Source organism: Mustela nigripes, chromosome 2, assembly GCF_022355385.1.
Source record: "Mustela nigripes isolate SB6536 chromosome 2, MUSNIG.SB6536, whole genome shotgun sequence".
Lineage (NCBI taxonomy): Eukaryota > Metazoa > Chordata > Mammalia > Carnivora > Mustelidae > Mustela > Mustela nigripes.
The window spans coordinates 160,416,223-160,433,797 of record NC_081558.1 but is presented as its reverse complement, the minus strand read 5'-3'; the positions used below and the strand labels follow the sequence as shown (position 1 = coordinate 160,433,797).

The 17,575-nt window shown below is 38.8% G+C and overlaps 1 protein-coding gene across 4 annotated transcripts in view; it reads right to left on the bottom strand.

Annotated features, from left to right (window-relative positions):
* BTLA (B and T lymphocyte associated) overlaps window positions 1-15,447 on the bottom strand; it is a 29,920-nt gene extending 14,473 nt beyond the window's left edge. For all 4 annotated transcript variants that reach the window (XR_009402561.1, XM_059391976.1, XM_059391977.1 and 1 more), the window contains exon 1: window positions 15,117-15,447. Coding sequence is in view for 3 of the 4 variants with exons in the window: in XM_059391976.1 (XP_059247959.1) it covers window positions 15,117-15,204 (88 nt within the window). In the remaining variant the exon portion in view is untranslated. The remainder of the gene's footprint in view (window positions 1-15,116) is intronic.
* Window positions 15,448-17,575: the final 2,128 nt, after the last annotated feature.

Genomic DNA, 17,575 nt, shown 5'->3' with positions numbered 1-17,575 from the left:
CCTTGCTTAGCAGGGAGGCTGCTTCTCCCTCTCTCTGCCTCCTCCATACTATCGCTCTCACTATCTCTCTTTCTCAAATAAATAAATAAAATCTTTTAAAACCCACTAAATATTTTGACTCATTTAATTTTTACAACAAAAAATATATTATTATGACAGCTATTTTTCAGAAGTAGTAAAATATTTGCCTAAAGTTATATGCTAATAATTAGGGGAATCAAGACTCAAATTCATACTAGGGTCCATTGCTCTCTAATTCATTACCCATTTCTCTGTTATTGTTTCTTGGGAAGTAATAACACTTTCTATTACTAGCTCTGATATATTCCAATAAGTGGGAGAGAGGAACTTTTGCAGACAACTATTTCCCTATTATATTTGGTATAAAAAAATTTTATTACTTTTTTTTCAGGGGCTTTAGTGCTGCCCTGCAAATTTTTTCCTTGACTTTTCCTATGTATGACACACGCAACTCAAGATCATTATTGAAAGATAGGATGTTTTGACATAATATAAGTGTTTTGTCTTCCAAAGGGGAAGAAGGAACAGTGATGCACCTCTTTTGGAAGTTCTGCCTTTTGGCCTAACAAGGCCTAACAAGAAGTTACCTCCCTTTGTTTTGGTGGGGAGAGCTTTTTCCTAGAAACAGATTTTCTGTTATCTTTTATAAACCTTCTGTTAGTAATTGTCAGTTGCGTATAAATCTGCAGCCAAGAAAAAAGAACTTTTAAAATTATCTATTACTACTGAATAAGTTCTGTAACTCTACACTTACCATGAAAGTATTTACCTGGAAACATCAATATCTAGGATGTAACTGAGAACCAAGATACATGAGGAAGTATTCCCTAAACCAGCAAAATAGATAACGCAAGAACCCAAACTCATCTCACTTTATACATAATCCTTATAATTCCCTTATTATTTCCTAATTAGGTTAGAGGGTATAATTGTGTTATATAATACAGAATAATAACTATACTCATAACAAGAAGACTGAGTCAACAGCAAAACTTATTATATATATTCAGCTTAAAATATTCATTTTTTGAAACAAAGAAGAGTTCAACCCATTTTAAAAAGAATTTCTTCAAAAATGGTCACGTCAAAAAGCATTTTGGCTTCTAAAGGAGCAAACTTTGGTTACTTAGAATGTATATTTATGTGGAAGTATTCACTCTTGGATAATGGTTGGATTATATTGTCCCTTTGGAGACTCATGCACATGAGCAAGAAAAAATGGCACCAACTGGGGCGCCTGGGTGGCTCAGTGGGTTAATCCACTGCCTTCAGCTCAGGTCATGATCTCAGTGTCCTGGGATCGAGTCCCACATCAGGCTCTCTGCTCAGCAGGGAGCTTGCTTCCCACCCCCTCTCTGCTTGACTTTCTGTCTACTTGTGATCTCTCTCTGTCAAATAAATAAATAAAATCTTAAAAAAAAAAAGTTCACCTTTAAAAAAAATGGCACCAACTTATGACAACCACTCAATTTTTTTGTGTCAGTGACATTATGAGTGTATATAAATCATAGAATATTCTACTACTGATCCCTGTGCTGGGAAAACAAAATAACTACAATTAGCCAGATTCCTTTTAGTTAAGAATGTGATAGTGGTTCATACCTTTTTATTTTTCCATTAGAGCTAAGTCTTGAGAGTGTTTTCTCTTTAAGTTCCTTTCCCTACGTCTTTATGGTTTTTTTTTTTTCTTGGCTTTGTCTTTCTCCGTTTTGAACTACCCTCCCAGCCACATATCCAATATATCCTCTTCATTAATTTCTTTCACTCATCTCCAAGTGTCCTTCTGGACAGAAGTACTGTCTCACATCAGCATGACTGAAAGGATAGCTTAAACTAGCGTGTAAAGGACAAAGCAGGCTAAGGGCAACTCGGATGTTGAGGTGGAGGACAACTTTTGGCCCTGCCTTACCTTACACATACTCAGCTCAACTTAGCTGAATGTTCCACTTTGTATATTCTCATTTTTAGCAATTTCCTAACCTCCAAAAAAACCTGCCAGTATAATTTCTGCTCACATCTCATCAACCTCTGCTGCGTTTCCAGGAACCAGATTGAGAACTGTGGAGAACTTTCAGAAACTTTGGAATATTCATATATTTATAAATGCATTGAAACCTCAAACATGATCATTTTAAGGCTTACTAGACTTACTAATTCAGTTGCTTCCAAAAATTCAAAATAAAAATGAAAGCAAACTAAAAGCCAAGTTATAAGGATGAAGTTTTCAAAAACTTGAAGAGAAAGGGTAAGGTAATTTACCAACAGGAAGTGCCTAAGAATATAACACCTGGATGTGGTTAGACTTGCAACAAGAAAGCAAAGAAGCCAGAGGCAGAGAAGCCAAGTGAAACTCACATTTCCAGAACTCCATTCCTCCTCCCCCTGAAGTTAATGGACTGCCTCAGCCTCCTAACTTCCCTTTTCATGTACCTGGATCTGGATAAGTCAGTCAGAGTTGTTTTGTTTTGTTTTGTTTTTTTAAGATTTCATTTATTTATTTGACAGACAGACATCACAAGTAGGCAGAGAGGCAGACAGAGAGAGAGAGAGGAGGAAGCAGGCTCCGTGCTGAGCAGAGAGCACCGCAGGACCCTGGGATCATGACCCGAGCCGAAGGCAGAGGCTTTAACCCACTGAGCCACCCAAGTGCCCCAGTCAGTCAGAGTTTATGGAGCCTAGAACTCAGTGCCAACACTGTGGAAAACAATGAGATATTTGTAGAAAAGGCCTTCCTGCCCTCAAGGAGCTTAGCATTTAATTGATGAGAGGAGATTAATTTACATAGGCACTTGCTCAGAATAAATTTATCTAAATTTATCTGCCATGCTTTTTATCTTCAAATATATCTGAGCTGAAACCGGGGCTCAAAGGGACCCTGTATGTCCTTGTATGTTAGTTGTTAGGGGGTATAGAAGTAAATAAGACAAGGTGCCTTCCTTCAAGGGGTTTGCCTTCTAATGGGAAATAAAGATGTTTAACAGATGGGAGAATGAAATAACACTATAAAGAGGTGCAAAGTTTGCTTGGGTGTGCAGAGGATTAATCTCAGCTGGGACTATTGTTACGAAGCTTAATGAACTGTAGTGAATTAGTAACCTTTTGATAACCAGAGCCCTGAAAGGGAGAGGGGAGGTATTTTAGGACTGAAGACAGGGAAGGGCAAAGACAAAGAAGCCAGGAATCTCATGGCAGATTCAGGGAATGGATACATACTTGGATCATGGGTTGCTCACATAGTGACCCAGAGACCACAGGTTGGTTCAGAATAAATGAAGCAAGCATTAGTTGGGCCGTGTTTAAACTCCACTTACTCACCATGAGAAAATACAGAGCCTGATACTTTTGAGATATTTATAAAAGTCACATAAATACCTAAAAACTAGAATAACCATTCAAACATAGTTGCTCGGATACTCTCAAATACTAATATATTGGTGATGTTGAGATAGCCACATGGTCTCACTGGACCTCAATTTCTGTAAAACAGGATGAAAACAGGAAAATTCTCACCATACTCGCCTACACAAATGCATCTGCAGCTTCAGCGCCCTCACTGTGTGACCGACAGGTTAAAACCAGCTCTAGGTCTGTGTTGCCTTTCCATTTAGCCACTGAGCTGTTACCCAGTGCTAGTAGCACAAGTGAATATCCCTTCGAGTCCCAGCCTGTGTGGCTATGTGCGTGGGGAGAGGACAGAGCAGGGGTAGGAGAGGAGGAGAGCCAGCTGATGGTCCTGACCCCATCACTGACTCCCAGTGGTGTTATGAAAACGTCGCCGGGGTTCCTGCATATTCTTATCAGCAAGATGAAGATCACTGGCTGTTACATTGGCTGGTACAGGGAATTTTCTTGAATGAAGGAATGAATGGATGAATGCAGACTTGCCAACAAGCGTTGAAAACCATGAAGAGGACTCGCTCTTTGTTCGAAGAGGGTATTAACGTGTCCCATCTTCCTGAAACTCAAACGTATGTTTGTAACGCAGGAATGCTACACGGAGCTGAATGGCACAAATCTAAGTTTCCATCAGACAGCCATGTTGACCGTTTGCTCCTGGTCCTGAATTTTGTATGACTATTTCAGATATTCAGGAAATCAAAAGCTGTCCCCGAGGTGTTTGTCTTGTCAAAAAAGCATTTTCTGAAGAGAGGTGAGGAACACAATTGCTTTTAGATGGAATGTATCAGCCAATGGTAGTTGTTCCTGTTGTTATTCTCAAACATTCACAGCTAATGGTGGGGAATTTTCAATGCCAAAAATAATTCAAATACACATGCAGTAAAAGGATGGCTTTTGTATGATGAAGTATCCCTTTTTAAGTCACTAGAGGTTTTAGGAGACGTAAGAGTTTTTTTGTTTTGTTTTGTTTTTTAAGATTTATTTATTTGAGAGGGAGAGAGATCTTGAGAAGGGTGTGGGGCAGAGGGAGAAGCAGACTACCTGCTGAGCAGGGAGCCCGATGTAGGGCTCAATCCTGGTACTCCAGGATCATAATCTGAGCTGAAAACAGACCCTTAACTGACTGAGTCATCCAGGTGCCCTGGAAGACTTACATTTTAAAAAAATCTTTATGAAAGCCATGGCTTTCACAACACACATATTCCACACATATTCCATGACCAGGGCATATCTAGCATTATATGATGCCCAGAGTGCACCATTTCTAACAACCTCCTCCTTCATATGGAAAAATGTTTTCAGAGATCATGAGTGGAAACGAACAATACAATGGACAGAAAAGAAATACAGACAGTGAATATTTCCTTTCATTGAACTTCATACATAAAACCATGGAGGTTAAAAAGTATTTTTAAATTATGAGAATCAAAAAAGGAAAAATGCACCAAATTGTCTATTTAATAGTTTTGTAACTATTTAAACAGTGTGAACTTTGATCTTTTAGTTACAGTCTGATATAGTAGTCTACATAAATAATTTTCCAGTAGCTAATAAAGGAATTTTATTAAAACTGAAATTCTACAAAAGATACAAGTTAGGCAATTACTAAATTGTACCACGAATGTGAAGTTTTATTTGACTCATTCTTTAATTTTAAAACAACACTTTAAAGAGAACACATTTCAGCTGTATATATATTATTTGATAAAACGTGAAGCTTTAAACTTCAAAACTAAAGTTTATACCTGAAAACAAACTACACGGCACAGTTTGTACGGTTTCACTTTTCAATTTTAAATAAATAAATATCCAAAGTGGTTGCACAGAAAGCAATGAAATGGCTCACATTCTGTTTCTTTGGCTCCAGAGTCCCTGTGGTATTGTTATTTATTTAAAATCTACTGTTGAAATGAAGGAATACATAGGGGCATAGGGATCAGAGACAAAACAGCCTGGAGCAAGTGCAGGTGATGCTGGACATTATAAATTAACATGTGGAATGAACACATGAATCTGTGTGCATGCCCAGAGCCAGTTCTGTAACTGGAAGTTCTCTGAGTTAGCTTTCGTGTAGAATACAATGTTCTTCTTCAAGGGGGAAGTACTAAAAATGTGCTAATTGGAAACGTACATACATATCATTAAAACTCAAGAGTACCTATAGTAATTATTTAGAATTTAGACCAAAAATATTTTTGAGGGGATATTATTATTATATTATTACATATAATATAATAATACTATTATTATATTATCACTGATATTTTTCAGAATTCTTAGTACATGGTGATAATTAAAAGTAGCTTTATTTGTTTTAAAATTCTGTAGTGATAATATACCCCCTTCTTGCCCAGACCTGGAGGCGTGGACATCGCCCTATGACTACTTAGTAATGTGACAGTTTCTAGTGCAAGGGGAATGGTCTTCAATTTTCCTTTCAGTTTTTTTTTTTTTTTTTTTTTTTTTTTAATCCTGAACAAGATACAATCCCTCAGAGCTTTCAGATTCCCAAGAGAAAGAGAGCCCTCTGGCTGGGTCAGTTAGGAAATGCTCCAAAGAGGAAGCCCAAACCCACCCTGGGGCAAATCTTGTACACTTTCTATTATTACAGTATGATACCATCACCTACCTATGACGTGGCCAGAACCTAGGAGCCTTCTTGGTTTCTTTCCTCTTTCCTACCCCATTCTATCAGTCATCAAATTAAATTGATTCAGCATCCAAAATGTCTTGCCAATTTGCTTCCATAAAACTACCTTAATTTGGGTCTTATTTTGTTCCATGTGGATTATTATCACAGCCTACCAACTAGTCTTCTACATTCCAAACTTGGCCTTGTTCCCCTCCGCCCACTGCATTTATTCTTCATATCACTATCACAGTTTGCATTCTCAAAATGAAAATCCAACAGAAGGATTTTGTACCTTAAATCCTTCAGAGACCCTTCAATGCCTGCAGGAAATGTCCAGACTCCATCAAATGAAACTTAGCCCTTACTTCCTTTTGTAAACTCACTCTGCCTCCATCCTCGAGCAACCCAAGTCCATTGGACATCCCCTGCTCAGTGAAGGTCCCATGCTGCTCTGTGTGACATGTAGCATTTCTTTATAATTAAATATGTGTTCATGCATCTGTCTTCCTACCAGGTCCATGACTTTCTCGATGAGATAGTACTTGTCTCTGCAGGAGGAGCTGGGCTTAGTATGAAAGGAAGAAGGCCCAAAGTAGCCTGAGACTGAACCATGAGAGCTCAGGAAGAGAAAAATTTCCTGCTCATAACTCTGACTAATGCTTTCTATGCACTAAGGGAGCAGAGCAGACACATCTGACCTATTACAAAGGTGGCCCACAGGGCACTGAGGTGAAGAATGCATGCATCTCAACATACCCCATAGTGGTTAAGTTATAACCACTAAAGAAAAACTAGACCTTATAAGTATACAGTGTGGGAAGGTCTGATTTATGTCCACTGAGGGGTGGTATTCAAAATATTTAACAAGTGATACTCTGTGGTCATCCAGATACCTGGATCAGCCAATCAGAAAGGCATGCCAGCCACAAAAACTCCACGGGCCAGTACCTTCCAGCTAAGAAGGTGCAGGTGTCAATACCAACAGGAGCCAGGGAGGGTAGCTAATTTGCGAAACCTATTAGCTCTTTAAAAAAAAAAAAAAAAAAAAAAAAAAAAGCTTTGTGATTCTGAATCCCATGCAAAGTACAATTATTTCTAATTTTTAAAGACCATGTGCCTTGAGTATAACTGTTATCATGAGGAAAATCTCAACTGAGATTCACTCTTGCTCCACTGAAAAATTCTTACACATGCATGGAAAGTTGAAACTAATTACATTTACTCAAAGAAGTGGGTGACTGTAATGAACACAGGTGAGACCTTGACTTGAGCTATGACAGAGTTAAACAAAAAAGTATCAATAATTTTTGAAATCATGAAAGATATAATACATCAATCATTTTCTGTGGTGTGAAGCAGGATTTTATCTTCTGTCAGAAGATACTGTGATAGACAAACACAGGAAAAACCCCTCAAACTTAGATACATGATGAGGAGGCTACAGAAGGAGGGAAGTCTTCAGGCTTAGGAGGAAAATAAGTCTCCTGAGGAATCCAGTGGTACAATTTGCCGTAATTTTGAGGGCCAGAGTGGTGGACGATGGGGGAGAACTGATGACCCCCAGGGAAGGGAACTAAGTGCCTGTTCCCCTGCAAATTAGATGGGTTCAGGGGTTGCCTGAGGCAGTGGGCTGAACAAAATCAAGGCCAGTTCACGTACAGCAACAGCAGGCATGGAATTACACATCAGAGGTTCTGGAAGGTTCCTGGACACCTCAAGGAATCACATGCACAGCATCAGAAAGTCCATGTGGCACGCTTCTCAGCATAAGCTAGTTGGCATAGACTCGGAAAATCAGAAATGTGGTGACATGAGATGAAGTTGGTGGCCATACAGACACCACTAATTTAATGCCTTATGTAGTGTGGATTAAATTTACCACTTTAATTCTGTGGTAAACAAACCTGCTGCATAAGTCAGATACCCCTGGATGTGCTAGGAATACCTGTAAAGAGTGACCATTGGTAAGTTACGCTAAACCCAGTGCCATGATCTCAGGGGTACAATGAAAACTGAAAGCCTCAGTCCTCAGAATAACGTATATCTGACAAACAGCATGCAGTGTAACACTGATCAAAGACATAGACATGGATGAAGTAATTGTTCAGGTTTTTCTTCTTCTCTGTGGATATTGTCTGATACTGGTCTTTAGAAGGGGATAGGCATCTCTTTCCTGTCTGAACATACACATGTAAAGATGCACACAAAGAGATAAGGAGAGAGAGAGTGAGACTCACATTAACTTAAAGTTTCTTTAGCTAAAATGGGACTGGAAAGTATTAAAGAATTAACTTCACAACAAGAATGTACATAGTATGAATCCAAATTTGTTCTCATTGCTTAAAAGAACAAGAAATGAGAAAATTGAGAGAATTTTCACAATCATTTCTATTACCATTTCCTCCTTAAAAATCTCACTATATTGGAATGTGAAAACTTTCTCTAAATTTGCTTTCACATGGTATTTATTTAGCACACTGAAGCAATTTCTTCTAGGCTTGGATTTCTCATTCTGTGATATGACTCTTTGGGGGAAAATCTGAAGACTCTCTTTTCAATATAGTTTTATTGAGCAATGTAAGACTTTAAGACATCCCTTGGTTTTGTCTAGTTTGGGATAAGTCTTAAATTGTTTTGTCTTGAAATAGTCATTTTAGTATTTTTCAAAGCTTCATCTAACAGTCAGCAAAGCTTACCAATGACCTGTGCCATTTCCTCTCCTTGAGATATTAAAAGACAGGACCCACAGGGAACATCAGTAGTCATCAGGTCAGACAGCACATGGGTGGCACAAGTCACATTTGGGGGATCACCTCCAGAATCACAGCTTCACATTCATTGTCACTTGCTCATAAGCACAATAATACCTCACAATATCAAGTGCTGCAGACCCCCCTAGATCCTCCTGATGGGAGGAAGATAGGGACGTAACTAACATTTTTGAGTTCTTATTATGTGTTTTACTCTTAGGTACCATACATACATCATTTCCTTTAATCCTTAAAATCTTATCAGGTATTTGCAGTTATCATCTTAGTTTTTAAGATGGAGAAACCAAGTATTCGAGAAGCTAAGCCGCTTGCTGAGACAACCAGTTTGTGGGAGTCCGAGCTAGGACCAGGACTTGAGCCCAGGCCCGGCTAACTCCAAAGCAAATTATATGCCAGGGTAGTTGTGGAAGTAAATGAGAACACATAGGAAGAGTTCTTAGCATTATGCTTGGCTCGTAATAGGCAATAAAAAAACACCAGGTATTCTTTTTTCTTAGGATGAATTTAAGGAAGTGACACAGTAGTTGAGCAAAGCCTGCAGGTGGCAGAGACAAAATGGCGACCAGAAGTTCTGCCCCAAATGCCTCTGCTCTGAGCAGTTATTCCTAGCTGAGTCAAGTATCATCAGTGATGCATAACAACTGGCATATAGATTGGGCAAACAAATATAATGGATACAGAAAAGGCAGTTTATCCCATAGAAAATTGTACTTTTATATATGAGAGGTGGAATCTTACAAAATTATACTAACAAAGGGTGCCTGGGTAGCTCAGTCAGTTAAGTATCTGACTCTCGATTTTGGATCAGGTCATAATCTAAGGGTCATGAGATTGAGCCCTGTGCACTAGGCATGGAGCTGCTTAAGATTCTCTTTCTCTCTGACCTACCCCCTCAAAAAATAGATGATAATAATAATAATAATAATTAAAAAGTTAAAAAAAAGAATTATACTAACCAGCAAGGCCAGCCTTGGTCAAAAGTGGGAAGTAAAATACCTTTGTCTTTGGATACTTTTCCAAGATTTATTTTAGTACTTCTCCATTACATCTCTACCAAGTGACAAATGTCCCTTTATGGTTCTATCCTACTGGTCACTGACTTTGTCTGTCCAGCCAAAGGATTCACATGTTCTCATTTCTGCAGAGTTCTGCCCACCTCATTCGACAAGAATGAGTATCTTGTGGAGTGTTTGTTAGCCAATTCTACAATTCTCTCTGTGGAATAGCAAACGTTTTGGGCCAGTTTAGTGAGCCCTAAAGAACGATGACTCATATTGATAATTTAGACAACAGCTCCAGAAGATTTTGACTGCCTGCTCCTGGAAGACCCTGTGGTTCAGAAATGCTAAGGCCTCTAACCTGACCACAATGACTTCTGGAAGAACAGCGCAGAAAAAGCCTACAGCATAGCTTAGAAGCCATAGCCAGTAGCATCAAAGAGAGCCTTTGTCATCATACCAGAAATCAACATAAGGATTTCTAAATACTGCCTTCAGTGATTTTGTGGTTACTTGGGCTGCTCAGGGTAAGCATAGGTTCTGTGTTGCTGTAAAGACACAGAGAAAGTCCACCTCTACTTCTTTCCCAGGTACTTCCTCCCTTTCTTAATGCACTCTACCTCAGAGATCACACGGAGATTCACAGAGTTTTCAAAGCCAGAAAAGATACTAAACAATATTCATGTGAGCAGAAACTGCCAATTGTCCCCCAATATTAATTCTTCTCTTCTAAATGGTAGAAAAACATTAAATAGGGCCACAACTACCCAGCTAGGACTTAAGTGCCCCAGCCTGCCTTATAATGGCTTCTGGACAATGAGCTGTTTATGACATATTTGAGTTCCAGGTTGTGTTCACAAGATAAATATGGCTAACAGGAAGGAGAAAAAGAGAAGTTAGCTCTACCAGCTAAACCCGGGGTTTCCCTATGACTGACCCAGATCACCGTTCCCAACACTCTGCTGGACTCTGTTCAAAGTGTACCTCAAATTAGATAAGTTTAGATTCTGAGCATTCGAGAATGATACCCCTGCACATGCATGCATGGGTGCTTGGTAATTGCTTCCGTAGAGGTAAGCATGTCAATCAGAGGCCATCACCATGAAAGGATAGGTGGATAAGAATGAGCTTATTTTGAGGTAATGGAATGGTGACTATTAGAAAAGTGAATCAAACTGCATATTCTGTCAAACAGCTTACAAAGACAGTATCACTGAAGTCACATGACCAAAGCCTTGTTATTTCTTGGTAACTGTGGATGGTTGTAGATAATGATATCAAGAGCTATTTATAGAGAACTTTTCTCAACCCCAAATGAGAGATAGCCTCCCAATCCTTCTTGAAGGAAACTATCAAGCTAATTAAATTTTGGACTAAAAGAAAAAAAAAACATTAGTTAAAGTTACAGACCACTTAATGATGCATCAAGTAAATCATAGGAAATCCTCAAGCTATAAAGGTTAAAATTAATGTGTTCTGAGTGTTGTGTAGAATTAGTTCACTTACTATAGGAACCCCATAAGATCAGTGTCATTGTTGTCCCCTATTGTTTAGATGAGTAAACAGAACCAGAAAGTTACAGTCACAGTAAGTGGCAGAGATGGGACAGTAATCCAGGCAGTCTGGATCTCGAGTTCCTGATCCTAACCTTTCCAAGAAACACAGTAAAAGATTGATTTAATTTGGCAACCTGATTATGAATGCCTGTGAACATTTTTCCTTCCACAATTTGGAACTCTAAAGTTGAAACTCACAAGTAATGAAAACTAAGTAGGAACGCCCCAGCTACTCAAGATAACCAGAATTTGACTTTAAAACGACATCAGAGGAAATTTTGGTAGTGAGATAGAGGAAGCAACAATTAATTAAAGAGCTTCTCGGGGTTAGAAAATCAATTCAAGGCTCTTATCAGCACACAGGTTCATCTTTTCATGCCTTAATCCAGGAAGTCCTTTAGCTCCGGAATATTTTCCTAGACATTTATGTAAAAGGTATGCCTATTTTGTGGCAGGCATTTTTGTAATAACAATACACAGGCATTTGGCAGAAGAAGGAGTGCTACCTCCAGCACACCAGCTACACATTTCAATAGGAACAAATGGCTAGAGCCATAGCAATAAGCCTGATAAAGACACTCTGTTATCGGGCGCCTGGGTGGCTCAGTGGGGTAAGCCGCTGCCTTCGGCTCAGGTCATGATCTCAGGGTCCTGGGATCGAGGCCCGCATCGGGCTCTCTGCTCAGCGGGGAGCCTGCTTCCCTCTCTCTCTCTCTCTCTCTGTCTGCCTCTCTGCCTACTTGTGATCTCTCTCTGTCAAATAAATAAATAAAATCTTTAAAAAAAAAAAAAAGACACTGTGTTATCAAACAGGAACTTCAAAAAATGATGGGTGCCCTTTCTGCCCTGTTTCTTCTCTGACCCAAAGATGTAAATGTAAAGAATGTACAATGTACATTGCCAATGTAAAGAATTCAGTAATTTAGTAAATCACAGGAAATCCCCAAGATGAATAGTTTAAAATTAATGTGGTTTTAAGGAATGGAGTCATCAGCTCTGTCTGGGAGAACAATTCTCACCAAACATTTATCTCAACCTATATCTTTAATTTAATGCAAGTTATGCTTGTTCCCAGGGAAGGGACAATCTAAGTGGAATGCGGGGTATGGATCCATGGACCATACTGAATTATCACAATGAAGAAGAAACAGAACACATACAAGAGCCAAGTGGAGACTCAGACCGAACTACTGTGTTCTTGATGGAGCCAAACCATAAGTGGCCACTGGTATAAGATTAGTTTTTTTGTTTGTTTGTTTGTTTAAATCATAATAAGTAGCGGTCAGTCAAAGATTTCCTACTGCCTTCATGTCAGATCATATTTAGTGCCAAGTGGTACCCAGACACTTAACTGCTATACTCCTGCCTGCTTAAAGAACGGAATCCTTGGTTGATCCTCAACTGAACAAGTGGTCCAAAGACTTGCAGCTGGGACCTGCTCTCTGGTGATGCATCTCCACTTACAACCTAGGTCTGTCCAGTATAATCTGCCCATCTGTACAGGAAGGAAGGTGCTGACACCTTTATTCTTTCATCAGGATAAAAATAAAAATCACCGTCAGATACCAAGGGGCAGAGTTCTCTCTAATTTTTTTCTGAGAAACACAAAAATCAACCAAGCATAATTTTATTACAAAGAACAACCTTAAACAAGAAGTTTATAGGGAAAATAACATTTTTTCCAACCTTATGATAGATAGAGCCTCGTTCCTGGGAAGAGGCACACAGATTTCACATTGTTTTTAAGTGGAAGGAAAGAAGTCCATAAAAATTAAAGAAAAATTAAATTGTAAAATAAAAAAATAAAAATTTAAGAATCTGAAACTGGGCCAATGTAAAGAATTCAGTAATTTAGTAAATCACAGGAAATCCCCAAGATGAAGAGGTTAAAATTAATGTGGTTTTAGGGATTGGAGTCATCAGCTCTGTCTGGGAGAACAATTCTCACCAAACATTTATCTCAACTTATATCTTAAATTTAATGCAAGCTATGCTTCAATCTACCAACTGCTTTACAGTAGACCTGGTTGGCACTTTATCTGAGACTTTCCATTTCATTCTCCAAATAATTTGATTCTCTATAGTTGGGGTCAAATATATTGGGCTATGTATTTTATTTATTCATTTTTTTAGCTTTAAAAGCTCAGCTATTTTAAACGATAATATTAGCACTTATTTCCCATCTAACAAAATTTTGTGGGGAGTGCTTGGTGAAAATAATATTAGCAAAAACACCATTAATATTTATCAGCTTTTATTATGTGGACCTGTTATACCTGGCACTTCATTGATATTATTGTATTTATACCGCAGGCCCATATTTTATTTAGGTACAATCATTATCTCTGTCTTACAAATGAGGAGACTAAGGATAAAAGAGGATAAGAAACATGACCAAGGCCACACAGTAAGTGGCAGAGCCAGTAAACAAGCCCAGTCCTAAGCCCCCCCCCCCCACACACACACACATACACTGACATGGGGCTCAGTCCCAGGATTCTGGGATCATGACCTCATCTGAAGGCAGACACTTAACCAACTGAGCCACCCAGGCATCCCAGCACTGAACATTCTTTTCCTCCATTTCACACAGGAGAGTTTATGTGTTCTTCAAACTGGTATGAATTCTATTTAATACACGACTCCAGTTACGGCTGTGTGATTTTAGGTGTCTGATGGAAAATGAAAAACCCAGCCAGCCATCTAAGCACCTCACCAACATAATACCAAATTACTCACACACATAAAGAATGCTTAGGTTCCTGGGAATTTTTATTCTGCACCTAGTTGTGTGCCATCCTAGCATCATGAAGACAAGTTCTAAACCAAGCAGCTCCAGGATTTACGATGACATTCAGGAGGATTTCAGTCACTGTATTTTCTGAATTAAAACCACATCACATTAACTGATAAGAGTATGTATGTTTGTGGGGATAAGCAGGCAGGAGATTTGAAATCAGACCTGAGAAAATCAGAAACTTCTGCTATATAGCCTTTCCAATATATGGGCCCCTGTGTCCATGTACGGGAGCAAATGAATTTACTAGAAGAAAGTAACGGCTTTTTTGTCCTCATAAAATCTTTGTGGAGATGGCCACATATCAGGCAGACCTCAAGCTGTTTTCTATGCCAAATGACACCCAAGTAGGAACCATTCTCTTTCAGCCTAATAGGAACAATGACAGAATGCTCTGATTCTTGATCTTTGAGTATTTGCTTACACGGTGTTCTCCAGGCAAACACCCTACCGAGGTAAAAAGGGCAACTCTGTTTGGTGACCTTACTCAGTAGTAGCCACAGAGACAGGTACAACCCCAGTTATCCAACACCCATCCAGCTGAACACGACAGCACTCTGCTTGCCTCTGTCTCAAAAAAAAAAAACAACAAAAAAACAAAAAAACAAAAACAAGCTATTCAATCATCAGGATGGCATCCAGAGCATTTTTGCTAGAAGTTGTGATACATTTGTACCTTATTTATAACATCCACCCAATTCTTTCCTTACCATCAGAACATTTTTTTTTTTTTTTAAGAAAATCAGCCAAGCCATGACTTGAAAACCATGTTCTTATTTGGTTGATGTTCTAGAATGTGCTCAGTGAGCAAATCTCACTGCATGGTTCCATCCACCATTATCCGCTTGACATAAAAGAACACATCCTACTAACACCGCAAGTGAAAACATTCCCTCCACCTCTGGGAAATAAAATAAGAGATTATCTATGTTGGTGCCTTACCGTTGATACTCCAGATGCTCAGATGTGGGATTAGGACGAATACCAGGCACAATTTCCCAATTCCAAACATGCCAGGCAATGTCTTCATTTCCTGCGCATACCAGGGACAAGAAAACTTCACAAGTAGACTTCTTTTCTGCCCTTGAATTCTTCAGGATTGGACCAGGTTACCTACCTCAGCGACATCTGTGAAGTAAGTGGAGAAAAGCAAGGAGGTGGCAGAAGATAGTAGGAAGAACCTGAATCGTTTGTGAAACAAAGTGAACAGAAAGACGATGTGATACTCTATTCTGTGGTTTTTGCTTCTTGCCAAATCGGCTGTTCACTTTCAAATACTGGTCTGCAAAGCAGCTCAGTCCCTAACTTCTCCTTCCGCTTTACCACCCTTTTTGCCCCACATTGAGGTTTTTCTCATTCAAAGCTGAGTAACATGAAAAATCAAACTCTAAAGAAATCTATATTGTTGCCATCTTTAGGTTGAGATTTTAATCAAATTAAGGTCAGGGAATTCATGGTAAAAAGTGCCTATGGTAAGTATGCCTTTCCCCCCTTTTCATAGCTTCAGACTATGAAACTTCTTTTATGTAGAAAGTTTTAGATTTTTTCTTCCTAAACACCATGTCATGGCAAGATGAGAATGCTTATTGTGATTATACCAGTGATTTATTTGAGGTTATGGAGAATATGAGTGACAGGAAACACTTCCTCAACAGATGAGGGAAGGGCAGGTGTCTCTGATCTGTAGATAAATATCAATGGAACAAGACCATTGTTAATATTAGCTACATTTCTCCCTCTAAATAACTAAGTTCCGAGCTAAATGAGATCTTGAATATCAATTAAAGGAAACTTTCATTTTCAACATTCTTCATGTGGTTATTATATGGATGAAACAGAAAAGAAGCAACAAAAGGAAGAAATGGAAAAGTTCAAGATCAGATAGTCTAGGCTCAAGGTGGGACTGTTTTCTCAAAGGCCACTTGTAAAAATTAGCTGTGCTTCTAATTATACATGCATATATACCTACATACATACGTATATATGTACACACACACACATACGCACGCACGCATGCTTGCACATATATATAAGATTTTACTTATTTGAGAGAAAGAGTGAGAGAGAGTGAACATGAGTGGGTGAGGGGCAGAGGGAGAAGCAGAGACCCTGCCAAACAGGAAGCCCAACCTAGGGTTCAATTCTGGGACTCTGGGATCATGACCTGAGCCGAAGCAGACCCTTAACTGGCTGAGCCACCCAAGTGCCCCTGTGCTTCTAATTATAAGAGCTAGTTAAATTCACCTATTTGAGGTTCCAAATGAGAAATCTAGATTTGTGACATCTGTGGTCATTGACAAAAGCTGATTTTGTAATCAGCTTCTCCTGGAGGCTGGTAATTTTCTTCCAAGGCCAAACTTCAATGGTTTCAAGTACCTAAGTTTAAAAAAACAGTTTCGTTGTATTTATTGATTCAGACAGACATTGTGTGATGGTTGGAGGCCCCAAGATGAATGATTTTAAAGAGCTCAGTGGAAGGGAGGGTGTGGGGTTCGGGTGAGCCTGGTGGTGGGTATTATGGAGGGCACGTATTGCAGGGAGCACTGGGTTTGGTGCATAAACAATGAATCTTGGAACACTGAAAAAGTAAAATTGAATTAAGAATAAAAAAGAAAAGCTCAGTGAATTGGGTGCTATAATCTCCCCATATTTGCCTTTAGTGTTGGAACTGAAATATTCATGTATTTCAACCACCACAGTTTAACACAGAGTGACTATACCTGTCTTAGAACATCCATTACTTACCAAGTAAACATCCTGTGAAATATTTACCCAGCATTTACACAACTTTCTTTCCCGTGCTCAAGGTGAAATGCAAACTTCCTGTGGCAGCTGAGGCAAGCCTCATTATCCATTTAAAATGGTTCCAGAAGTCAAAAGTCATAAACCGTAGCCATGGATCTCAGGCTATTTGTCCCAAATCAGAGACAAGTCATATACACTTAGCTTGTTTCAGCATAAAACCTTTTGATCTACTATTTTAAGGATTTCTTTTCATATAAAAAAGCCGATGTGAATGAGATAACCTTATGTAACATCTAGTGCATTTTTAAAGATATCTATTTAATTACTTTTATCAGCATGACTGGCTCTTTATTACTCCACAGCTGGAGTCCTCAGAGGCTGTAGACAGAACCTTCCCTCAGAATCTGACTCCTGTTTTCATTCTAATTAAAAAAAAAATATATATATATATATATATTTGAAAGAAGCCTGGCTCCAAAGTTTGTTAGCTCAGCTGCAAGTCAATTTTGTTTTAAATTTCTACCTCATCTAGCAACTACCTTTCTTTTCTGAACCTTGTCCCATTATAATCATGTACTGTTTGATTAAAAATTTGTACTTTTTCATTAGAACATGTAAACTTAAAGAATCTACAACTACAGGGGCGCCTGGGTGGC